The sequence below is a fragment of the Bufo gargarizans genome, chromosome 2, assembly GCF_014858855.1.
Source record: "Bufo gargarizans isolate SCDJY-AF-19 chromosome 2, ASM1485885v1, whole genome shotgun sequence".
NCBI classification, from domain to species: Eukaryota; Metazoa; Chordata; class Amphibia; order Anura; family Bufonidae; genus Bufo; species Bufo gargarizans.
Window position 1 is genome coordinate 325,967,768 of NC_058081.1, and position 27,152 is coordinate 325,994,919.

The 27,152-nt window shown below is 44.0% G+C and overlaps 1 protein-coding gene across 1 annotated transcript; it reads left to right on the top strand.

The window, feature by feature from the left end:
- Positions 1-4,113: 4,113 nt before the first annotated feature.
- Positions 4,114-17,480, top strand: LOC122925875. Its single transcript, XM_044277224.1, has 3 exons — positions 4,114-4,624; positions 15,429-15,803; positions 17,407-17,480. Exons 1-3 carry the CDS (start codon positions 4,114-4,116, stop codon positions 17,478-17,480), a joined length of 960 nt encoding a protein of 319 aa, XP_044133159.1.
- Positions 17,481-27,152: the final 9,672 nt, after the last annotated feature.

Consider the following 27,152-nt stretch of genomic DNA (forward strand, 5'->3'; position numbering starts at 1 on the left):
TTACACACCAACTGAAGTAGTTCAAACCTTTTATTGTTTTAATATTGATGATTTTGGCATACAGCTCATGAAAACCCAAATTTCCTATCTCAAAAAATTAGCATATTTCATCCGACCAATAAAAGAAAAGTGTTTTTAATACAAAAAAAGTCAACCTTCAAATAATTATGTTCAGTTATGCACTCAATACTTGGTGGGGAATCCATTTGCAGAAATGACTGCTTCAATGCGGCGTGGCATGGAGGCAATCAGCCTGTGGCACTGCTAAGGTGTTATGGAGGCCCAGGATGCTTCGATAGCGGCCTTAAGCTCATCCAGATTGTTGGGTCTTGCGTCTCTCAACTTTCTCTTCCCAATATCCCACAGATTCTCTATGGGGTTCAGGTCAGGAGAGTTGGCAGGCCAATTGAGCACAGTAATACCATGGTCAGTAAAGCATTTACCAGTGGTTTTGGCACTGTGAGCAGGTGCCAGGTCGTGCTGAAAAATGAAATCTTCATCTCCATAAAGCTTTTCAGCAGATGGAAGCATGAAGTGCTCCAAAATCTCCTGATAGCTAGCTGCATTGACCCTGCCCTTGATAAAACACAGTGGATCAACACCAGCAGCTGACATGGCACCCCAGACCATCGTCTGTGGGTACTTGACACTGGACTTCAGGCATTTTGGCATTTCCCTCTCCCCGGTCTTCCTCCAGACTCTGGCACCTTGATTTCCGAATGACATGCAAAATTTGCTTTCATCCGAAAAAAGTACTTTGGACCACTGAGCAACAGTCCAGTGCTGCTTCTCTGTAGCCCAGGTCAGGCGCTTCTGCCGCTGTCTCTGGGGAATGCGGCACCTGTAGCCCATTTCCTGCACACGCCTGTACACAGTGGCTCTGGATGTTTCTACTCCAGACTCAGTCCACTGCTTCCACAGCTCCCCCAAGGTCTGGAATCGGTCCTTCTCCACAATCTTCCTCAGGGTCCGGTCACCTCTTCTCGTTGTGCAGCGTTTTCTGCCACACTTTTTCCTTCCCACAGACTTCCCACTGAGGTGCCTTGATACAGCACTCTGGGAACAGCCTATTCGTTCAGAAATTTCTTTCTGTGTCTTACCCTCTTGCTTGAGGGTATCAATGATGGCCTTCTGGACAGCAGTCAGGTTGGCAGTCTTACCCATGATTGCGGTTTTGAGTAATGAACCAGGCTGGGAGTTTTTAAAAGCCTCAGGAATCTTTGCAGGTGTTTAGAGTTAATTAGTTGATTCAGATGATTAGGTTAATAGCTCGTTTAGAGAACCTTTTCATGATATGCTAATTTTTTGAGATAGGAATTTTGGGTTTTCATGAGCTGTATGCCAAAATCATCAATATTAAAACAATAAAAGGCTTGAACTAATTCAGTTGTGTGTAATGAATCTAAAATATATGAAAGTCTAATGTTTATCAGTACATTACAGAAAATAATGAACTTTATCACAATATGCTAATTTTTTTAGAAGGACCTGTATATTTAGTTTACACAGCAATATACTGATATGTGAGTTATGAGTTATAATACTGTATATGCAGCGTGTACAGATATATAGTACGCACAGCAGTGTACAGATATGCGAGGTACAAGGTATAATAGATGTAGTGTCTACAGATATATAGTATATCCAGCAGTGTACTAATATGTGAGGTATGATGTATAATATATGCAGTATGTACAGATATATAGTATGCACAACAATGTACAGATATGTGAGGTACGATGTATAATAAATGCAGTGTGTACAGATATATAGTATACACAGCAATGTACAGATATGTGAGGTATGAAGCATAATAAATGCAGTGTGCACAGATATATAGTATACACAGCAATGTACAGATATGTGAGGTATGAAGCATAATAAATGCAGTGTGTACAGATATATAGTATACACAGCAATGTACAGATATGTGAGGTACGATGTATAATAAATGCAGTGTGTACAGATATATAGTATACACAGCAATGTACAGATATGTGAGGTATGAAGCATAATAAATGCAGTGTGTACAGATATATAGTATACACAGCAATGTACAGATATGTGAGGTACGATGTATAATAAATGCATTGTGTACAGATATATAGTATACACAACAATGTACAGATATGTGAGGTACGATGTATAATAAATGCAGTGTGTACAGATATATAGTATACACAGCAATGTACAGATATGTGAGGTATGAGGCATAATAAATGCAGTGTGTACAGATATATAGTATACACAGCAATGTACAGATATGTGAGGTATGAAGCATAATAAATGCAGTGTGTACAGATATATAGTATACACAGCAATGTACAGATATGTGAGGTATGAGGCATAATAAATGCAGTGTGTACAGATATATAGTATACACAGCAATGCACAGATATGTGAGGTATGAAGCATAATAAATGCAGTGTGTACAGATATATAGTATACACAGCAATGTACAAATATGTGAGGTATGAGGCATAATAAATGCAGTGTGTACAGATATATAGTATACACAACAATGTACAGATATGTGAGGTACGATGTATAATAAATGCAGTGTGTACAGATATATAGTATACACAGCAATGTACAGATATGTGAGGTACGATGTATAATAAATGCAGTGTGTACAGATATATAGTATACACAGCAATGTACAGATATGTGAGGTATGAAGCATAATAAATGCAGTGTGTACAGATATATAGTATACACAGCAATGTACAGATATGTGAGGTACGATGTATAATAAATGCAGTGTGTACAGATATATAGTATACACAACAATGTACAGATATGTGAGGTACGATGTATAATAAATGCAGTGTGTACAGATATATAGTATACACAGCAATGTACAGATATGTGAGGTATGAAGCATAATAAATGCAGTGTGTACAGATATATAGTATACACAGCAATGTACAGATATGTGAGGTACGATGTATAATAAATGCAGTGTGTACAGATATATAGTATACACAGCAATGTACAGATATGTGAGGTATGAAGCATAATAGATGCAGTGTGTACAGATATATAGTATACACAGCAATGTACAGATATGTGAGGTATGAAGCATAATAAATGCAGTGTGTACAGATATATAGTATACACAGCAATGTACAGATATGTGAGGTATGAGGTATAATAGACACATAGGGCCAGATTTATCATTACTCTGACAGCTCACTCCACTTTCACATATGGCTAAAGTCAGTTTTAGCCAAGTCAGATTTATGATCGGCCCTTTAAGACTGTAATAAATGTGGTTTGATGGTAGCAGTTTATCCGTCAGTAAGCAGCTTTACAAAAGTCGCACATCTTTACGAAAAAGTTGCATGTTTTTATGAAAAAGTTGCATGTTCTAATAAAAAGTCTCATAAGATAAGCATGGTCCTCATTGGAGTGAAATTGCGACTTTTTTGCAACTTTTTAAATAGTCCCAATAGTAAATCTGTCTAGAGATTAATTTACATACGAAAACACGCCCACTTTCAGAAAACTGGCGAGCATAGTGCAGAGCAGAAAAAAGTCGCTAATTTGTGCGCAGTTTTAGCGTTTGGGACTTTTTCACTCCATTATTCTGACCTGAGCTAATGAATTAACCCCACCAGAGCGTTTAGCTTGGGGGGAAGCATGGGGGCAATGACACCATAGGTTTACATAATTAGGATTGAAGTAGGATCCATGTCTCTTTCCCCTGTTTGTCTTTTCCCGCCCTTTTTTCTATTACAGGTACATTTACCTCAGAAAAATGTGTTACCTGTAGTCTAGAAGATTCCTGCTGTACAAGTGAAGAGCGCAGCTGATTGGTGCTGGCTGTTGCTGGGGGAGATTTCCAGCCCTCTGATTTGTTGTTGGTTTAGTGGCGGGAAGCTGTTCCCCTTTATATTTACAGGTTCGGCAGAGCTGGCTCAGATGTGCCTGAAGAACTGACCAGCGTGGGACATGGAAGAACTCCTGCAGCAGCTGATGAAGAGAGCGGGGTCCGCCGGCGGAGAAGAGTGGCTGCGGAGCTGTTTGAAGATGCCGGCGCCGCTGCTATCAAGCCCACCTGAAGTGCTGACATCGCCGCCGAGCTCGTCTGTACCGCCGCTGGGGTCCCCGATGTTACCGCCGCCGCCGCTGTCTCTGGAGCCGCCGCCAGCTGTTGAAGAAAGTCCGGTGCCAGCATGGGGAAGCCGTCCGGAGCTGCGCACCACCAGAGGATCCAGCAGCCGTTTCCGGGAGGAGGAGGCTGCAGCGCTGCCCAGCAAAAGAGCTAGAAGTGCAGGGAGCGCTTGTACTCCTCCCCCGGGGGCGGGGCGTCGGCACAGCACCAATCGGAGAAGAGCAGCTTCTCAGAGAGGCCGGCAGTCCTCCAGGATCAGAGAGTCTGGAAGGCAGAGTGGCAGTTCCTATACAGAAGCTGTTCTCACTGGTGTGGAACGTCATCAGGATGCTGCCACTGAGGAGCTGCAGCAGGAAGTGGAGCAGCAGATCCTGCAGGATGAATTACAGGGGCTGCCTGTTGAGAGGCTCCCACCTCTGCTGGTTGAGCCATCTCCGGGCCCCCTGGGAAGATCACCACACCTATCATCTGCTGCCTATGGTCCACGCCAGGAAGGACAGCCAGTGGGTGAGAACATCAATGTTGTTCCCTTGTCTGAGTCGTCTGTGTTAAATGGTTTGGTTAAGCTGCTAGCTGAGTTTTCTAGCAGGCATATGGTTCATGGTGCTTCAGATGTCTGGAGCAGTGGTCAAAGTACGGTGGTTACTCCGTCTGGTAGTAATGCTGGTGGTAATGCTGGTGGTAATGCTGGTGGTAATGCTGGTGGTAGTAATGCTGGTAGTAATGCTGGTAGTAATGCTAGTAGTAATGCTGGTAGTAATGCTAGTAGTAATGCTGGTAGTGTGGTGCCTGTGCTGGAGAGAGGCGCAGGGGTTAAGGAGACTTGTTTAAAGGAGGCACTAGCTTGTGAAGTGTCTCCTTTAGGTTATCATCTTAGTGCGACTATGAAGGAGCGTATTTGGCGGATGGAATACGTGGAATTAATGGCGTTATTACCGTCCGCCAAAGATAGTGCTTTCAAGAAAGATGAGAAAATAGAAGATGATAAGAAACGCTTTCCCCCTAGATCATTTAATAATTGGCTTCAGGCATTTTGTGTTTATGCTGCGGTTTTGGGGGAGAAGCACTCTGAGCTGTGCTCAGGACTTTTCCAGCATTTAGACATTGTAACTGAAGCCTATAGGAATTTTGGCGGGATGGCTTGGTTTCATTACGATGAGACATTCCGCCAAAAGCTAGCTGTCCATCCATCCCTTAAATGGGGTGTGAAGGACATTGGGCTATGGGTAAATTTAATGTTGCCGCAAAAAACTATACCGGCAAAACCGCCGGCGTCGGCTCAGACTGTTATGAGGAAAGGCGTTTGCTTTGCTTATAACGAGTCTACCTGTAAATGGTTAAATAATTGCCGGTATAGACATGAATGTTCTTTTTGTGGGGGGTTCCATCCTATGTCCCGTTGCTTTAAAAGGAACTCCCAGTCAGGCCAGCAGCAGCCAAACGTCAGGGAGCAGGTGGCAAAAAGCGTGGAGTCCAGTGAAGTTAGCAGAAATGCAGCCATGGCTCGCTCTCTATCCAGACCGTCAGAAAGCTGATTTAATTTTTTATGGGTTTTTATATGGTTTTGAAGTTCCACTTTTTTCTGGCGTTGGCTGCTGTTGGGTTGAGAACTTAAAATCTGTGATTTTACATAAAGAGGTAGTTCGTAGTAAGATTCAGAAGGAGCTTGATTTGGGGAGGATTGAGGGCCCCTTTTTAGAGCCGCCGTTTGCTAATTTTAGGCTTTCTCCTTTGGGCGTTGTGCCAAAGAAGGAGCCTGGAGATTTCAGGTTGATTCATCACCTGTCGTTCCCAGAAAAAAGCTCTTTGAACGATATGGTGGATAAATCTGAGGCCTCTGTTTCATATGCCTCTTTTGATAATGCACTAGCTTTAGTCAGGACTTTTGGTAAGGATGCCCTGTTAGCTAAGGCTGATATTAAATCTGCATTTCGTTTATTGCCTGTTTGTCCAGACGGCTTCAACTCACTAGGTTTTCAGTTTGACGGTTATTTTTATTTTGATAAATGCCTGCCAATGGGTTTTTCACTGTCCTGTTATTACTTTGAAGCATTTTCAACTTTTATCCAATGGGTTGTTGAGTATGATGTAAGTTTTAATGGGGTTCTTCATTACTTAGATGATTTTTTATTTGTTGGTTCTTCTAATTCTAGTACTTGTTCAGATTTGTTAAGTAGGTTTTTGGATATTTGTTCTTGTTTTGGGATTCCAGTAGCAGAAGAGAAGACGGTTGGTCCGTGTTGTTGTTTAGAGTTTCTTGGGATAGTTATCGACTCTAGTCGCATGGAGTTTCGACTGTCAGAGGCGAAATTGGAAAAAATTCGGGTGTTACTTTTGCTTTTGTTAAGTAAGAAAAAATGTACTCTTAGAGATATGCAATCTCTTCTGGGGTCACTTAATTTTGCTTGTAGGGTTATCCCTAGAGTTGAGCGAACACCTGGATGTTCGGGTTCGAGAAGTTCGGCCGAACATCCCGGAAATGTTCGGGTTCGGGATCCGAACCCGATCCGAACTTCGTCCCGAACCCGAACCCCATTGAAGTCAATGGGGACCCGAACTTTTCGGCACTAAAAAGGCTGTAAAACAGCCCAGGAAAGAGCTAGAGGGCTGCAAAAGGCAGCAACATGTAGGTAAATCCCCTGCAAACAAATGTGGATAGGGAAATGAATTAAAATAAAAATTAAATAAATAAAAATTAACCAAAATCAATTGGAGAGAGGTTCCATAGCAGAGAATCTGGCTTCCCGTCACCCACCACTGGAACAGTCCATTCTCAGATATTTAGGCCCCGGCACCCAGGCAGAGGAGAGAGGTCCCGTAACAGAGAATCTGTCTTCATGTCAGCAGAGAATTAGTCTGCATGTCATAGCAGAGAATGAGGCTTCACGTCAGCCACCACTGCAACAGTCCATTGGCATATATTTAGGCCCAGCACCCAGGCAGAGGAGGGAGGTCCCGTAACAGAGAATCTGTCTTCATGTCAGCAGAGAATTAGTCTGCATGTCATAGCAGAGAATGAGGCTTCACGTCAGCCACCACAGCAACAGTCCATTGGCATATATTTAGGCCCAGCACACACACAGGCAGAGGAGAGAGGTCCCGTAACAGACAATCTGGCTTCATGTCAGCAGAGAATTAGTCTGCATGTCATAGCAGAGAATGAGGCTTCACGTCACCCACCACTGCAACAGTCCATTGGCATATATTCAGGCCCAGCACCCAGGCAGAGGAGAGAGGTCCCGTAACAGAGGATCTGGCTTCATGTCAGCAGAGAATCAGTCTGCATGTCATAGCAGAGAATCAGGCTTCACGTCAGCCACCACTGCAACAGTCCATTGTCATAAATTTAGGCCCAGCACCCAGGCAGAGGAGAGAGGTCCCGTAACAGACAATCTGGCTTCATGTCAGCAGAGAATTAGTCTGCATGTCATAGCAGAGAATCAGGCTTCATGTCAGCCACCACTGCAACAGTCCATTGGCATATATTTAGGCCTAGCACACAGGCAGAGGAGAGGTTCATTCAACTTTGGGTAGCATCGCAATATAATGGTAAAATGAAAATAAAAATAGGATTGAATGAGGAAGTGCCCTGGAGTCCAATAATATATGGTTATGGGGAGGTAGTTAATGTCTAATCTGGACAAGGGACGGACAGGTCCTGTGGGATCCATGCCTGGTTCATTTTTATGAACGTCAGCTTGTCCACATTGGCTGTAGACAGGCGGCTGCGTTTGTCTGTAATGACGCCCCCTGCCGTGCTGAATACACGTTCAGACAAAACGCTGGCTGCCGGGCAGGCCAGCACCTCCAAGGCATAAAAGGCTAGCTCTGGCCACGTGGACAATTTAGAGACCCAGAAGTTGAATGGGGCCGAACCATCAGTCAGTACGTGGAGGGGTGTGCACACGTACTGTTCCACCATGTTAGTGAAATGTTGCCTCCTGCTAACACGTTGCGTATCAGGTGGTGGTGCAGTTAGCTGTGGCGTGTTGACAAAAGTTTTCCACATCTCTGCCATGCTAACCCTGCCCTCAGAGGAGCTGGCCGTGACACAGCTGCCTTGGCGACCTCTTGCTCCTCCTCTGCCTTGGCCTTGGGCTTCCACTTGTTCCCCTGTGACATTTGGGAATGCTCTCAGTAGCGCGTCTACCAACGTGCGCTTGTACTCGCGCATCTTCCTATCACGCTCCAGTGCAGGAAGTAAGGTGGGCACATTGTCTTTGTAGCGTGGATCCAGCAGGGTGGCAACCCAGTAGTCCGCACAGGTTAAAATGTGGGCAACTCTGCTGTCGTTGCGCAGGCACTGCAGCATGTAGTCGCTCATGTGTGCCAGGCTGCCCAGGGGTAAGGACAAGCTGTCCTCTGTGGGAGGCGTATCGTCATCGTCCTGCCTTTCCCCCCAGCCACGCACCAGTGATGGACCCGAGCTGCGTTGGGTGCCACCCCGCTGTGACCATGCTTCATCCTCATCCTCCTCCACCTCCTCCTCATCCTCGTCCTCCTCGTCCTCCAGTAGTGGGCCCTGGCTGGCCACATTTGTACCTGGCCTCTGCTGTTGCAAAAAACCTCCCTCTGAGTCACTTCGAAGAGACTGGCCTGAAAGTGCTAAAAATGACCCCTCTTCCTCATCCTCCTCCTCCTCCTCCTGGGCCACCTCCTGTTCCATCATCGCCCTAAGTGTTTTCTCAAGGAGACATAGAAGTGGTATTGTAACGCTGATAACGGTGTCATCGCCACTGGCCATGTTGGTGGAGTACTCGAAACAGCGCAACAGGGCACACAGGTCTCGCATGGAGGCCCAGTCATTGGTGGTGAAGTGGTGCTGTTCTGTAGTGCGACTGACCCGTGCGTGCTGCAGCTGAAACTCCACTATGGCCTGCTGCTGCTCGCACAGTCTGTCCAGCATGTGCAAGGTGGAGTTCCACCTGGTGGGCACGTCGCATATGAGGCGGTGAGCGGGAAGGCCGAAGTTACGCTGTAGCGCAGACAGGCGAGCAGCGGCAGGATGTGAACGCCGGAAGCGCGAACAGACGGCCCGCACTTTATGCAGCAGCTCTGACATGTCGGGGTAGTTGTGAATGAACTTCTGCACCACCAAATTCAGCACATGCGCCAAGCAAGGGATGTGCGTCAAATTGGCTAGTCCCAGAGCTGCAACGAGATTTCGCCCATTATCACACACCACCAGGCCGGGCTTGAGGCTCACCGGCAGCAACCACTCGTCGGTCTGTTGTTCTATACCCCGCCACAACTCCTGTGCGGTGTGGGGCCTGTCCCCCAAACATATGAGTTTCAGAATGGCCTGCTGACGTTTACCCCGGGCTGTGCTGAAGTTGGTGGTGAAGGTGTGTGGCTGACTGGATGAGCAGGTGGAAGAAGAGGAGGAGGAAGCCGAGAAGGAGGAGGTGGCAACAGGAGGCAAAGAATGTTGCCCTGCGATCCTTGGCGGCGGAAGGACGTGCGCCAAACAGCTCTCCGCCTGGGGCCCAGCTGCCACTACATTTACCCAGTGTGCAGTTAGGGAGATATAGCGTCCCTGGCCGTGCTTACTGGTCCACGTATCTGTGGTTAGGTGGACCTTGCCACAGATGGCGTTGCGCAGTGCACACTTGATTTTATCGGATACTTGGTTGTGCAGGGAAGGCACGGCTCTCTTGGAGAAGTAGTGCCGGCTGGGAACAACATACTGTGGGACAGCAAGCGACATGAGCTGTTTGAAGCTGTCTGTGTCCACCAGCCTAAATGACAGCATTTCATAGGCCAGTAGTTTAGAAATGCTGGCATTCAGGGCCAGGGATCGAGGGTGGCTAGGTGGGAATTTACGCTTTCTATCAAATGTTTGTGAGATGGAGAGCTGAACGCTGGCGTGTGACATGGTTGAGACGCTTGGTGACGGAGGTGGTGGTGGTGGTGTTGGTGGTACATCCCCTGTTTGCTGGGCGGCAGGTGCCAACGTTCCTCCAGAGGCGGAGGAAGAGGCCGAGGCGGCAGCAGCAGAATAGGCCGAGGCGGCAGCAGCAGAAGAGGTAGCAGGGGGAGCCTGAGTGACTTCCTTGGTTTTAAGGTGTTTACTCCACTGCAGTTCATGCTTTGCATGCAGGTGCCTGGTCATGCAGGTTGTGCTCAGGTTCAGAACGTTAATGCCTCGCTTCAGGCTCTGATGGCACAGCGTGCAAACCACTCGGGTCTTGTCGTCAGCACATTGTTTGAAGAAGTGCCATGCCAGGGAACTCCTTGAAGCTGCCTTTGGGGTGCTCGGTCCCAGATGGCGGCGGTCAGTAGCAGGCGGAGTCTCTTGGCGGCGGGTGTTCTGCTTTTGCCCACTGCTCCCTCTTTTGCTACGCTGTTGGCTCGGTCTCACCACTGCCTCTTCCTCCGAACTGTGAAAGTCAGTGGCACGACCTTCATTCCATGTGGGGTCTAGGACCTCATCGTCCCCTGCATCGTCTTCCACCCAGTCTTGATCCCTGACCTCCTGTTCAGTCTGCACACTGCAGAAAGACGCAGCAGTTGGCACCTGTGTTTCGTCATCATCAGAGACATGCTGAGGTGGTATTCCCATGTCCTCATCATCAGGAAACATAAGTGGTTGTGCGTCAGTGCATTCTATGTCTTTCACCGCTGGGGAAGGGCTAGGTGGATGCCCTTGGGAAACCCTGCCAGCGGAGTCTTCAAACAGCATAAGAGACTGCTGCATAACTTGAGGCTGAGACAGTTTCCCTGGTATGCATGGGGGTGATGTGACAGACTGATGGGGTTGGTTTTCAGGCGCCATCTGTGCGCTTTCTGCAGAAGACTGGGTGGGAGATAATGTGAACGTGCTGGATCCACTGTCGGCCACCCAATTGACTAATGCCTGTACCTGCTCAGGCCTTACCATCCTTAGAACGGCATTGGGCCCCACCATATATCGCTGTAAATTCTGGCGGCTACTGGGACCTGAGGTAGTTGGTACACTAGGACGTGTGGATGTGGCAGAACGGCCACGTCCTCTCCCAGCACCAGAGGGTCCACTAACACCACCACGACCATGTCCACGTCCGCGTCCCTTACTAGATGTTTTTCTCATTGTTATGGTTCACCACAACAACAAATATATTATTTGGCCCAATGTATTGTATTCAAATTCAGCGGGATATAAATTTGAGGCCTAGTATTTAGGCGCTGGGTGACCGGTATGGATTTAGTGACAGAATTAGACTTGGAAATGCACAGAAGCGTGTGTGTGAAGTTATTCTGAATGACCCAATGTGCACCTTGAATATTATATACCCTTTTTGGGATAGATTTCAAATAGCTCTGATATAGCAGGAACCACTAAATTATGAAATTGCTAAATTGGGAATTGTACTTCAACCCAGAACAAAAAATGTGCTTTGACGGGCACTAAATAACTTTCCCAGCTACAACAGGACAGCGGTAACGAGAGATTTAGAGGGATTTAAATTTGAGGCCTAGTATTTAGGCGCTGGGTGACAGGTATGGGTTTAGTGACAGAATTAGACTTGGAAATACACAGTAGCGGGTGTGTGTGAAGTTATTCTGAATGACCCAATGTGCACCTTCAATATTATATACCCTTTTTGGGATAGATTTCAAATAGCTCTGATATAGCAGGAACCACTAAATTATGAAATTGCTAAATTGGGAATTGTACTTCAACCCAGAACAAAAAATGTGCTTTGACGGACACTAAATATCTTGCCCAGCAACAACAGTACAGTGGTGGGTAACGAGAGATTTAGAGGGATTTAAATTTGAGGCCTAGTATTTAGGCGCTGGGTCACCGGTATGGATTTAGTGACAGAATTAGACTTGGAAATGCACAGAAGCGTGTGTGTGAAGTTATTCTGAATGACCCTATGTGCACCTTCAATATTATATACCCTTTTAGGGATAGATTTCAAATAGCTCTGATATAGCAGAAACCACTAAATTATGAAATTGCTAAATTGGGAATTGTACTTCAACCCAGAACAAAAAATGTGCTTTGACGGACACTAAATATCTTGCCCAGCAACAACAGTACAGCGGTGGGTAACGAGAGATTTAGAGGGATTTAAATTTGAGGCCTAGTATTTAGGCGCTGGGTCACCGGTATGGATTTAGTGACAGAATTAGACTTGGAAATGCACAGAAGCGTGTGTGTGAAGTTATTCTGAATGACCCTATGTGCACCTTCAATATTATATACCCTTTTAGGGATAGATTTCAAATAGCTCTGATATAGCAGAAACCACTAAATTATGAAATTGCTAAATTGGGAATTGTACTTCAACCCAGAACAAAAAATGTGCTTTGACGGACACTAAATATCTTGCCCAGCAACAACAGTACAGCGGTGGGTAACGAGAGATTTAGAGGGATTTAAATTTGAGGCCTAGTATTTAGGCGCTGGGTCACCGGTATGGATTTAGTGACAGAATTAGACTTGGAAATGCACAGAAGCGTGTGTGTGAAGTTATTCTGAATGACCCTATGTGCACCTTCAATATTATATACCCTTTTAGGGATAGATTTCAAATAGCTCTGATATAGCAGAAACCACTAAATTATGAAATTGCTAAATTGGGAATTGTACTTCAACCCAGAACAAAAAATGTGCTTTGACGGACACTAAATATCTTGCCCAGCAACAACAGTACAGCGGTGGGTAACGAGAGATTTAGAGGGATTTAAATTTGAGGCCTAGTATTTAGGCGCTGGGTCACCGGTATGGATTTAGTGACAGAATTAGACTTGGAAATGCACAGAAGCGTGTGTGTGAAGTTATTCTGAATGACCCTATGTGCACCTTCAATATTATATACCCTTTTAGGGATAGATTTCAAATAGCTCTGATATAGCAGAAACCACTAAATTATGAAATTGCTAAATTGGGAATTGTACTTCAACCCAGAACAAAAAATGTGCTTTGACGGACACTAAATATCTTGCCCAGCAACAACAGTACAGCGGTGGGTAACGAGAGATTTAGAGGGATTTAAATTTGAGGCCTAGTATTTAGGCGCTGGGTCACCGGTATGGATTTAGTGACAGAATTAGACTTGGAAATGCACAGAAGCGTGTGTGTGAAGTTATTCTGAATGACCCTATGTGCACCTTCAATATTATATACCCTTTTAGGGATAGATTTCAAATAGCTCTGATATAGCAGAAACCACTAAATTATGAAATTGCTAAATTGGGAATTGTACTTCAACCCAGAACAAAAAATGTGCTTTGACGGACACTAAATATCTTGCCCAGCAACAACAGTACAGCGGTGGGTAACGAGAGATTTAGAGGGATTTAAATTTGAGGCCTAGTATTTAGGCGCTGGGTGACAGGTATGGGTTTAGTGACAGAATTAGACTTGGAAATACACAGTAGCGGGTGTGTGTGAAGTTATTCTGAATGACCCAATGTGCACCTTCAATATTATATACCCTTTTTGGGATAGATTTCAAATAGCTCTGATATAGCAGGAACCACTAAATTATGAAATTGCTAAATTGGGAATTGTATTTCAACCCAGAACAAGAAATGTGCTTGAACGGACACTAAATAACTCGCCCAGCTACAGCACTAGGGACAGATTTAGCTGGATATAAATTTGAGGCCTAGTATTTAGGCGCTGGGTGACCGGTATGGATTTAGTGACAGAATTAGACTGGGATATGGCCAAAAAATAAACAGACTATTGCTGGTTAAATGCACTTGGTGTGACAGCTTCACCCTGATGTAGGCTTTAGCCAAAAAACAACCACACCATTGAGGGTTAAATGCACTTGGTGACAGGCGCAGCTTGCCCCTGATTTTGTATATGGCCAAAAAATGAACAGACTATTGCTGGTTAAATGCACTTGGTGTGACAGCTTCACCCTGATGTAGGCTTTAGCCAAAAAACAACCACACCATTGAGGGTTAAATGCACTTGGTGACAGGCGCAGCTTGCCCCTGATTTTGTATATGGCCAAAAAATGAACAGACTATTGCTGGTTAAATGCACTTGGTGTCACAGCTTCACCCTGATGTAGGCTTTAGCCAAAAAACAACCACACCATTGAGGGTTAAATGCACTTGGTGACAGGCGCAGCTTGCCCCTGATTTTGTATATGGCCAAAAAATGAACAGACTATTGCTGGATAAATGCACTTGGTGTGACAGCTTCACCCTGATGTAGGCTTTAGCCAAAAAACAACCACACCATTGAGGGTTAAATGCACTTGGTCGCAGCTTGTGCTGGCGCACCACAAGACACAAAATGGCCGCCGATCACCCCAGAAAAATGAGACTGACAAACGGTCTGTGCAGCCTAAAAACAGTGAGCAATTGAGGATCAGCAGCTCAATGATCCACAGCTGCAGATCGATCAGTTAATCAAGTCCTTTGGAGGAGTTAATCTGCCTAATCTCGCCCTACTGTCGCAGCCGCAACCTCTCCCTACGCTAATCAGAGCAGAGTGACGGGCGGCGCTATGTGACTCCAGCTTAAATAGAGGCTGGGTCACATGGTGCTCTGGCCAATCACAGCCATGCCAATAGTAGGCATGGCTGTGATGGCCTCTTGGGGCAAGTAGTATGACGCTTGTTGATTGGCTGCTTTGCAGCCTTTCAAAAAGCGCCAAGAAAGCGTCACAAAAGCGCGAAGAAAGCGACGAACACCGAACCCGAACCCGGACTTTTACGAAAATGTCCGGGTTCGGGTCCGTGTCACGGACACCCCAAAATTCGGTACGAACCCGAACTATACAGTTCGAGTTCGCTCATCCCTAGTTATCCCCATTGGTAGAGTTTTTTCTAGTAGACTATATTTTTCAACTAGGGGCCTTAAGTCTCCTAATTCCCACATTCGGTTGACTAAATGTTTGAAGGAGGATATGGGTGTTTGGTTAGAATTCCTACAGGAATTTAATGGTTCTAGTTGTTGGCAGGAGGAATTTTTGAGTTCTGACGCTTTGGGTTTATTTACGGATGCGGCCGGTAGCTGTGGATATGGGGCTTTTTGGAATGGTAAATGGTCGGCTGAGAGGTGGCCTGCTTCTTGGGTTGTTAATGGTCTTACAAGGAATATTGTTCTATTAGAGCTTTTTCCAGTAATTGTTGCTGTTGTTCTATGGGGATATGATTTTAAGGATAAAAGGATATTATTACACACGGATAACAAAGGGGTTTGTTTTGCGATCAATACTCTTTCATCCAAATGTGATGTAGTTGTAAAATTATTAAGGCATTTAGTTCTGTTGTGTATGAAGTTTAATATATGGATCAAAGCGAAATATATTGTAGGGTCATCTAATGTGTTGGCTGATTCTTTGTCTCGTTCACAGTTCCTGAGGTTCCGGGAATTAGCTCCGGAGGCGGATCTGGATGGGAGCCCATGTCCTCAACATCTGTGGGGCTTGATTTGGGACTGATGTCTGAAGCTATTGAGAGGTCCTTGGCCCCGAGAACATGGGCAGCTTACTCTGCCGCATGGCGGGATTGGTGGTATTTTTTAAATGCTTGCTCAATGGATATTAAAGGGGATGTTTTAAGTTGCGGTGTATTGTTTGTTACTAGCTTATTTAATAGGAAATTGGCGGCTTCATCTGTGGCGAAAGTAGTGTCTGGCGTGTCATTTTTTCAGAAACTGCGGGGTGAGAGGCCGTTATCTTCCTTTTTTCAGATTAAGCAGGCTCTGAAGGGTTACAAGAAAGGTATTGGTAAGTTGGATGCTAGGAGGCCAATTTCTATCTCTTTATTGGGGCAGCTTTGTAAAGTTTTGTCTGACGTGTGTAGGGACCAGGGTGAAATATTGCTTTTTCGTACAGCTTTTGTGTTAGCCTTTTTCGGGGCTTTTAGGATTAGTGAGTTAGTTGCGGCAAGCCGTAATAGTGTGTCAGGTTTGGGTTTTTCTGATGTTATGGTGAGTAATGATAAAGTCGAGATTCTTGTTAGGAAGTCAAAAACTGATCAGTATGGTAGGGGTCAGGTAGTTAGTTTACATTCTTGGGTGGGTTCTGAATTTTTGTCCGGTTAAATTGGTAAGGTGTTTGTATGAGATGCATCCCTCTAAGTGTGGTTCCTTTTTAATGCACCAGGATTCCTCCCCTCTCACTAAATTTCAGTTCAGCGCAATTTTTAAAAAATGTTTGGGGAAATTGGGCCTTAGTTCTGCAAAATTCTCGTCACATTCTTTTAGGATAGGTGCTGCGACGGAGGCTGCCAGGTTTGGGCTGGATGATTCAGTAGTTAAAAGAATTGGGAGGTGGGAATCTAATAGGTTTAAAATTTATGTTAGGCCGAATTTAATGCTGCCAGTCTGAATGCTTTTCTATTTTTGCAGGAAGTCAGTTTGTGATTTGGATTGTGGGACATTCATTTGTTTTTTGGGCTCAGAAGCGAGCTGAAAAAAGAATATACTCAGAGAATTTGTCGTTTAATACATCTGAAGTTCTTATTTTTTGGCAGGGTGTTAGAGGGTTGTGTTGGAAAGGGTTAATGGATGAAATTAATAAGCTTATTAAAAAATGGCCTGTTCCTCATTTGGTTATCATTCATCTTGGGGGGAATGATTTAGGTAAGATAAGGACCTGTGAGCTACTGTGGGTCATGAAGAGGGACCTGGCCTTATTACATCATAGTCTTCCTAGTACTAACTTAGTTTTTTCAGAGATTGTCCCTCGCTTAGTTTGGTCCGGGAGGGACGGTAAATTTATGGAAAAAATCCGGAAAAGAGTGAACAGGGCCCTTGAAAAATTTCTCCCTTTAGTGGGCGGTTTTAGTTATAGGCATTCAGACTTGGAGGGTTTTTTGCCTGGCCTTTTTAGATCCGATAACGTTCATCTTTCTGAGGTAGGGATTGATATTTTTAACTTGGGTTTTCAGAATATAGTGGAGAAATGGCTGCTGTCTTGTGGGGGGCCTCGCCTATGTTAGGCGTGGCTTGTGGGGTAGTGTCGCTCAGCTCATGCTGAGTGGATCTTGGTCTTTATATGGTTAATTTATTATTGGTCTTTTGGTATCGGTTATTATGGTATTTTTAAATTAATTTATTTATTTATTTATGGTTGTTAAATAATTTTAAGTGACCCTTAATAAAGCTCAGCGGCCATTTCCTCCACTATGTTGTTGGTGTCAATCATTTATTAGCGTTAAGTTAGTATTAGAGTGTGTCATTTGCCCCCATGAATTAACCCCACCAGAGCGTTTAGCTTGGGGGGAAGCATGGGGGCAATGACACCATAGGTTTACATAATTAGGATTGAAGTAGGATCCATGTCTCTTTCCCCTGTTTGTCTTTTCCCGCCCTTTTTTCTATTACAGGTACATTTACCTCAGAAAAATGTGTTACCTGTAGTCTAGAAGATTCCTGCTGTACAAGTGAAGAGCGCAGCTGATTGGTGCTGGCTGTTGCTGGGGGAGATTTCCAGCCCTCTGATTTGTTGTTGGTTTAGTGGCGGGAAGCTGTTCCCCTTTATATTTACAGGTTCGGCAGAGCTGGCTCAGATGTGCCTGAAGAACTGACCAGCGTCCCACCCCCCCTTCCCTTATTTTCGCACTGTGTCACCTGTCGCTGGGCTTTATTAGAGGGGTAGTGTCGCTCAGCTCATGCTGAGTGGATCTTGGTCTTTATATGGTTAATTTATTATTGGTCTTTTGGTATCGGTTATTATGGTATTTTTAAATTAATTTATTTATTTATTTATGGTTGTTAAATAATTTTAAGTGACCCTTAATAAAGCTCAGCGGCCATTTCCTCCACTATGTTGTTGGTGTCAATCATTTATTAGCGTTAAGTTAGTATTAGAGTGTGTCATTTGCCCCCATGATAAATCTGGCCCCGTGTGTACAGATATATAGCAGTGTATCGATATGTAAGGTACAAGCTGTAATTTATACCTCATACCTCACATATCAGTAAACTGCTGTATATGCTATACATTGTAGGAGGATGTGTTGTCAGGAGACAATACTGGGTATTTTGTACATCACTGTGACATTTATTCGGCACTGTTGGGGAAATATTTTGCGCTGCAATACTGTATTTACATGGTGAAGTTGGGGAGGTAATTTGACAATGAACGCTGGTATCAGACAAGGCTGGGAATTTTGAGCTTTATCAGTGTGTTTGTTGCTGTTGGGGAGGGTAAAGTATGTCCCTGACCACGTGATATACTGTATATCTGTACATACTGCATATTTTATACATCGTACCTCACATATCAGTACACTGCTGGATATACTATATATCTGTAGACACTACATCTATTATACCTCGCATATCTGTACACTGCTGTGCATACTATATATCTGTACACGCTGCATATATTATAACTCATAACTCACATATCAGTATATTGCTGTGTAAACTAAATATATGTGCATTCTGCGTCCATTATACCTCACATATCTGTACACTGCTCTGTATACTATATATCTGTACACACTGCGTCTATTGTACCTCAAACCTCACATATCAGTGCGATGCTGTATATGCTCTATATCTGTACACACTCGGCCAAATTTATTATTAGCTCAGGTCAGAATAATGGAGTGAAAAAGTCCCCAAAAAGTCCCAAACGCTAAAACTGCGCACAAATTTGCGACTTTTTTCTGCTCTGCACTATGCTTGCCAGTTTTCTGAAAGTGGGCGTGTTTTCTTATGCAAATGAATCTCTAGACAGATTTACTATTGGGACTATTTAAAAAGTCGCAAAAAAGTTGCAAAAAAGTCTCAATTTCACTCCAGTGAGGACCATGCTTATCTTATGAGACTTTTTAATAGAACATGCGACTTTTTCATAAAAACGTGCGACTTTTTCATAAAGATGTGCGACTTATGTAAAGCTGCTTACTGACGGATAAACTGCTACCGTCAAACCACATTTATTACAGTCTTAAAGGGCCGATCATAAATCTGACTTGGCTAAAACTGACTTTAGCCATATGTTAAATTGGAGTGAGCTGTCAGAGTCATGATAAATCTGGCCCACTGTGTCCATTATGCCTCGTTCCTCACATATCAGCACACTGCTGGATATACTATACATCTGTACCCACTGCATCTATTATACTGTATAATACATTACAGACCAAAAGTTTGGACACACCTTCTCATTCAAAGAGTTTTCTTTATTTTCATGACTATGAAAATTGTAGATTCACACTGAAGGCATCAAAACTATAAATTAACACATGTGAAATTATATACATAACAAAAAAGTGTGAAACAACTGAAAATATGTCATATTCTAGGTTCTTCAAAGTAGCCACCTTTTGCTTTGTACAATTTTCATAGACATGAAAATAAAGAAAACTCTTTGAATGAGAAGGTGTGTCCAAACTTTTTGTCTGTACTGTATATGTTGTGTTTATTTATATATATATATATATATATATATATATAGAGAGAGAGAGAGAGAGAGCAGTGTACTGATATGATACGATATGAGAGGTAGAAAAAAAAAGATGAAGTGTGTACAGATATATGTGGTCAGCTACAGTATATATTATGGTTAGGCCTCATGCACACGACCATATGCATTTTGCGGTCCACAAAAAAAAGGATCCGCAAAAAATACGGATGACGTTTGTGTACATTACGTATTTTGCGGAACAGAACAGCTGGCCCATGTGACAGTGAGGGAAATGGTCTGTGAAAACAGGTATTTTCCTCCCAGCGTGTGCTGCTGGGCTGATTTGCAGCCGGGTGGGGTCAAATACCGGACTGGATTTTAATTGCCGGTTTTTGGCAGCACCTGGCTGTCCTTAAATAGGCAGCTGGGCTCAGCAGCAGGATCTCTGTGTTGGGATCTGAGGCTTGGTGCCAGGTTGGAGGGCTGAGACCCATGGGCCGAGGAAACAGGTCCCCTAAAGCCTGCCGTGGACTGCTAGAGGCAGAACTGACATCAAGGTGACTTGTCTTATATGAACTTTCCAATTTGTGTGAAATAACACCAAGATGTACCATTGTGTGTGACGTAAACACCAAGACTGCAAAGTACCGCATTCTTTTGTGCATTTACCGCAAGTGTGAATAAACACTGAAGTTTTGCGTTAAAAACTTCAGACCTATTTAAATGATGGTTCCGTATATGGTCCGCAAAAAAACGGAATGGACACGGAAAGAAAATACGTTTGTGTGCATTAGTCCTTACTGTGTGAAGTACATGAATGAGGTAGTGGTGGTTGTAACTGTTTGCAGTTCCATATATGAGTGAGATGTGAGTAAAAACAGGGAATGGGGGCAAATGAAGAGAAAAGGTGAGGACCTCCTCTTACCTTTCCATTCTAATCTTAATGGTGAGCTCGTCACACTTCTCCATGCTGTTAGGGTTTGAAGGACCAGTTATGATGTCATATCACATGTCTGTGTGGTCTACCTCTATGACAGGTACACCACTAGCACCATGTTACAGAACAGAAGCCGAGCTGATTTATACATAGTTTTAAGGGGGAAAGATTCAGTAAAACCTGTCATTTATACATGCATATATTTTTCTACCTCCTGTGAAGAGCTATTGATGCAGGAAGAATGTATTATCAGTTATTGATAGCATTATGTGTGCATAAAAGCTGTCAGTCATTGGAAACCCTCCTTTCTGTACCAATAATTTTTCTCGCAGGCTGTTCCAGCAGGCAGAGAAGCATTAGCTGGACACAAACCGCAGCATGTAGCGGTTTGTGTCCAGTGGGTTCTTGTCACGCTTTGGTGAGGGAAAGAAACACCACACCGAAAATAGGAGGGAAGGGGGGACAGGGAATCAGGCCTGAGAACTAGGGAAGGAAAATGGACACCTCCTAGTGAAAACCCTAACCAAAATCCTGACTGACTACTAGTATGAACAGACCCCAAAAGTAGGTGAGTTCATACGCAGGAATACCAAGCCCTATAGGACCCTGGTACTAATGGCAGAGATGAGACTACCTGTTCCTCCAAAAGGAAGGATGAAAAGAAGTCTCCTTCAGGCCTTATACAAACAATAGAGAAATGCAACGCGCAGAACCCAAACAAAATACAAAAGGGAAAGGAAAGACTTAACTTCAAAGGAGCAATGGAAGCACCAGGAACTCAGCTGAGATCCAACCACAATCTATCCAAAGGTCCAAACAGAAGCTATAAACTGCACAGCATTGTGGGAGAAGCAACTATAAATAGAGAAGGTTAAGTGACCCTAATAGCCACACATGGGGAAAGAAGGTGTGGCAAGCACCAGAAACAATACAGACGTCATTTGATCCAAACGGAAAACATGTCAGATCAAACCATGTGTTGCCAGTCTCACCGATCTCCTGCCACCTGTCACGGGAACATCCATGACAGTTCTTCACTTGCCAGCCGGATGCAGGCAGAATGTCCGCCGGATCACATTGTACTTATCTAGCAGTGCTGAATCTGGTGAATTCCAGCAGGCTGTAGATGGCTGGGAGACACAGGCAGGACATACAAAAGAGAGAGAACCTTCCCAAATACAGATGTCACCTCCAAGGGCTTCACAAGGGCGAAAGGAAGAGGTTAGGGAACCGACTGGTCTCATCTGACCAAGAAGGGGGGGTTGGAGGGCTGGGGGAGGAAGGGGGGGAGGGTGGAGTGGGAGGGAAGGGAGGGGCTGGGTGGGAATTTGGGGTATTGGTGGTTGCCACGGGACAATCTTTTACTCTCTCCCTCCCCCTGCCTCCGGCTGGTACCTTTTTGAGTAAGAAACCATATGAACAGAATTTTCACGTGGAACGTACGGGGGATGGCCGAGAGAGCTAAGCGGGTGGTCATATTTGATGTAGTAGCGAGACACCTTCCTGCAATAATATGCCTTTTTGAAACACACCTCAAAGAAATGGGCAAAATGTGACTACCATGCTTGTTGCTCTGCCTATTACCGGGGTGTTAGTGTGTATGCTCATAGAAGTGTTGATTACACTCCAATTGCCAGTAAAACTGATAGCGAGGGTAGATTCGTTTTTCTATACTGCTGTTTAAATGGCACAGTCTGTATAGTGGAATTTGTGTATATTCCTCCCCCTTTCTCCATGTCTGTCATGTCACAACTGGCGGATTTTATTGGTTCTAGAGCTAGGTGCCCAGTTTTAGTAACAGGGGACTTTAATGATGTTATGAACCTAGAGGATCTGTGGATGGCACTATTATGGGGGGTGATCTGTGGATGGCACTGTTATGGGGAGATCTGTGGATGGCACTGTTATGGGGGGTCTGTGGATGGCACTGTTATGGGGGGATCTGTGGATGGCACTGTTATGGGGGATCTGTGGGTGGCACTGTTATGGGGGGATCTGTGGGTGGCACTGTTACGGGGGATCTGTGGATGGCACTGTTATGGGGGGATCTGTGGATGGTAATGTTATGGGGGGATCTGAGAGGGGCACTGTTATGGGGGGTGATCTGTGGATGGCACTGTTATGGGGGGTGATCTGTGGATGGCACTGTTATGGGGGGTGATCTGTGGATGGCACTGTTATGGGGGGTGATCTGTGGATGGCACTGTTATGGAGGGGGATCTGTGGATGGCACTGTTATGGGGGGTGGATCTGTGGATGGCACTGCAATATATGTGTCACCCACAGATCCCCCACACCATAACAGTGCCATCCACATATTCTCCACCCCATAATAGTGGCATCCACAGATGACCTTATGTACCGGAGCTAAACCTGTGGGAGGGGACGGTGGCATGCAAATGCAGCACGGACGATGCGGTCACTGTACTCCGGCCCTGCCACTCACTCACTGCTCTATTGACTAAACCTAATATAATAATAACTTTATTTGAAGTTCCGATCCCTGGCCCCATCTGTATTACTTACTAAATGTCCTGTAGCAGGCAGAGCAGGGCGGGCAGGCGGCCGTAACTCACTGATGTCATGTGCCTGCGCCGCCTACTTTATGAATAAAGTAGGCGGCACAGGTATGTGACATCAGTGAGTTACGGCCGGCCGTCCGCCCTGCTCTGCCTGCTACAGGACATTTAGTAAGTACAAACCGGATTCCCAAAAAGTTGGGACACTAAACAAATTGTGACTAAAAACTGAATGCAATGATGTGGAGATGGCAAATGTCAATATTTTATTTGTAATAGAACGTAGATGACAGATCAAACGTTTAATCCGAGTAAATGTATCATTTTAAAGGAAAAATGCGTTGATTAAAATTTTCACGGTGTCAACAAATCCCCAAAAAGTTGGGACAAGTAGCAATAAGAGGCTGGAAAAAGTAAATTTGAGCATAACGAAGAGCTGGAAGACCAATTAACACTAATTAGGTCAATTGGCAACATGATTGGGTATAAAAAGAGCTTCTCAGAATGGCAGTGTCTCTCAGAAGGGTAGAGGATCACCAATTCCCACAATGTTGCGCAGAAAGATAGTGGAGCAATATCAGAAAGGTGTTACCCAGTGAAAAATTGCAAAGACTTTGCATCTATCATCATCAACTGTGCATAACATCATCCGAAGATTCAGAGAATCTGGAACAATCTCTGTGCGTAAGGGTCAAGGCCGTAAAACCATACTGGATGCCCGTGATCTCCGGGCCCTTAAACGACACTGCACCACAAACAGGAATGCTACTGTAAAGGAAATCACAGAATGGGCTCAGGAATACTTCCAGAAACCATTGTCAGTGAGCACAATCCACCGTGCCATCCGCCGTTGCCAGCTGAAACTCTACAGTGCAAAGAAGAAGCCATTTCTAAGCAAGATCCACAAGCTCAGGCGTTTTCACTGGGCCAGTGATCATTTAAAATGGAGTGTGGCAAAATGGAAGACTGTTCTGTGGTCGCGATTCGAAGTTCTTTTTGGAAATCTGGGACGCCATGTCATCCGGACCAAAGAGGACAAGGACAACCCAAGTTGTTATCAACACTCAGTTCAGAAGCCTGCATCTCTGATGGTATGGGGTTGCATGAGTGCGTGTGGCATGGGCAGCTTGCATGTCTGGAAAGGCACCATCAATGCAGAAAAATATATTCAGGTTCTAGAACAACATATGCTCCCATCCAGACGTCACCTCTTTCAGGGAAGACCCTGCATTTTTCAACAAGATAATGCCAGTCCACATTCTGCATCAATCACAACATCATGGCTGCGTAGGAAAAGGATCTGGGTACTGAGATGGCCAGTCTGCAGTCCAGATCTTTCACCTATAGAGAACATTTGGCGCATCATAAAGAGGAAGGTGCAACAAAGAAGGCCTTAGACGATTGAACAGTTAGAGGCCTGTATTAGACAAGAATGGGAGAGCATTCCTATTTCTAAACTTGAGAAACTGGTCTCCTCGGTACCCAGACGTCTGTTGAGTGTTGTAAGAAGAAGGGGAGATGCCACACAGTGGTGAAAATGGCCTTGTCCCAACTTTTTGGGGATTTGTTGACACCATGAAATTCTGATTCAACATATTTTTCCCTTAAAATGGTACATTTTCTCAGTTTAAACTTTTGTTCCGTGATTTATGTTCTATTCTGAATAAAATATTAGAAGTTGGCACCTCCACATCAATGCATTCAGTTTTTATTCACGATTTGTATAGTGTCCCAACTTTTTGGGAATCCGGTTTGTAGTACAGATGGGGCTGGGGATCGGAACTTCAATTAAAGTCATTATTATAAAAGGTTTAGGCATTAAGGAAGTAAGTGAGCGGCGGGGCCAGAGTACAGTGACCGCACCGACTCCGCCGCATTTGCATGACACCGGCCCCTCCTCCCTCCCCCCTCCAGCTCATACATCGCAGACTGCAATGTAAAATGGCAGCATTTGCCCCATAAGACGCAGTGGGAAAGTGCATCTTATGGGGCTAAAAATACGGTACATACCATATCTGACCACTCTCCTATTGTAGTAACAATCAAAATGGGATGTATGGTGAAAAAAAATGGAAGTTTCAGATTAAATCCCCATTGGATGAAGCTGGTCAAGGATCAGGAAAATATAACTAAGGAGATTTGGGAATTCTGGCTGTTGAATGCTCCATCAGCACCCATGCATATTGTATGGGGCACCTTTAAAGCGTTTTTACGTGGAGTGTATATAGCCAGAGTTAATTGGGGGGGGAAAATACGCCGCAAACAAATTGACCTTAAAAACAAGAGTTCAGTCTATACTGGGAAAGATAGTTAATAATCAAAATCCTGTTAAACAATCACAGCTTGAAGAAGCTAGACTGGAGTATAAAAATGATTTAATAGAAAAAGCACAACATAGGGTCTTCTTCAAAGGCGCTAAATATTTTTCTCAAGTCGGGAAACCTGGAAACCTTTTGTCATCTCTGATCCAAAACAAAAAAAATATTAATAAGATCAATAATATTTGATTGGAAAATGGGGCGGTTACTAAGTGCCCGGAGAAGATTGAGTGAGAGTTCGTCAGGTACTATAAAGCCCTATAAACAAACAATAAAAACTATCAGGGTGGAGAAGTTGAAAAATTTCTGGAGAAATTTAACCTTCCTAAATTAACAGACCAGGAACGTGAAATATTAAACCGACCAATAGACCTAAAGGAACTATTTGAGGTTGTCGGGACTATTAGTGGAAACTCCTTCCTGGCTCCCGTTTGAAATCTATCATCAGTATGGAGAGATAATTTTGCCAAAGTTACTACAGGTACTAAATAAAACGTATCAGACTGGTGAACTTCCCTCATCTTTATCTGAAACCGTGTGACTATAAAATCTGCGCAAAAATATTTGCCAATAGATTAAAGAGTATTATTGATAGGTTAATCTATCCAGATCAGACGGGGTTTATACCCAGGAGACTTGTACAGTCTAGTATTTGTAGAGCTTTTCTGAAAACGTAGGTTTAGGAGGGTATAGGTTCCCGCTCCATGCTATCTTTAGACGCTGAGAAGGCGTTTGACAGGGTGGAGTGGGAATATTTATGGCCAGTAATGTACAAAATGAACCTGGGCCAATACTTTATTAAGTGGGTCCAGATTCTATATAATCATCTTAAAGCGAGAATTAATATTAATGGAGTATGGTCTGAACAAATATTGCTGTGCAGAGGAGCTAGACAGGAATGCCCCCTTTCTCCTTTATTGTTTGCTATATTTATAGAACTGTTGGCCGCTAGAATTACATCGGATGAAAGGATCAGCGGCTTCGGTATGAAGGGGACCTTAGATATGATAAGTATGTATGCAGATGACATCTTAATTTTTTGGGAGAATCCAACATCCCAGCTGTCTTATCTTATGGAACTAATAAATAAGTTCAGTGACATTTCGGGATATAGAATTAACTGGGCAAAATCAGTACTGCTACCGCTCGATCAGGTAACCCCACTGAACTCCCTAGGGATCAGGGTATTAAAATCTACGAAATCTCTGGAATATTTGGGGGTAAAGTTGAGTGCAAGTATACTAGACTTTACAAGACTGAATGTCTCTCCCTTGTTGATTAGATGTAAGAACAAAATTGGTGTTTGGCAGAAGTTATCGATTGGACAGGCAGATAGAATTGCACTAATAAAGATGGTGTTACTTCCCCAGATTCTGTACATTTTGGCAGTCTGCCCCATTTGGATAGAGGATTGTTTCTTCAATCATCTGGAACGGCTGCTGAATGACTTAATCTGGGGAAATAAAAGGGAAAAACTAAAACAAAAATATCTTTGATTAGCAGAAGAGGATTGAGGGCTATCGGTTCCCTTTTTTCAGGGAAACTATTTAGCCTCCCAAATTCAATGGATAAAGTCAGGGGGAAATAAAATAGATGAATACCTAGTAAGGGGCTTCAACTTAGACTTGATGAGTCAATATCGATACCATCAAGTAAAACATGCATTTGAAGCTACACAAAATAGGGAATATTTTGTAACAACAAAGCACAAATTTACAGATTTCTGACACCAACACATGATAACCAGGGTGACTATTTCTCAAGTGTATAAGACGATAAGGAAGGGTTTGGGGAAAATAGTAAAATTCAACAGCGAGGGAAATGGGCAAAGGATATAGGATTAAACTCAATAGATTGGGTGAATACATATAAAAATATAAAAAAGACAATGATCTCAAGCAACTTAATATATATATGAGAATATATATTATAATATATA

Bases quoted from the DNA above. Each gene is read 5' to 3' on its own strand.
- LOC122925875 (XM_044277224.1), top strand. From the start codon at position 4,114: ATGTTACCGCCGCCGCCGCTGTCTCTGGAGCCGCCGCCAGCTGTTGAA. The intron at 4,625-15,428 runs GTGAGAACATCA...TCTCGTTCACAG, and splicing joins CCAGGAAGGACAGCCAGTGG to TTCCTGAGGTTCCGGGAATT. The intron at 15,804-17,406 runs GTAAGTTGGATG...TTTCTATTACAG, and splicing joins GGGTTACAAGAAAGGTATTG to GTACATTTACCTCAGAAAAA.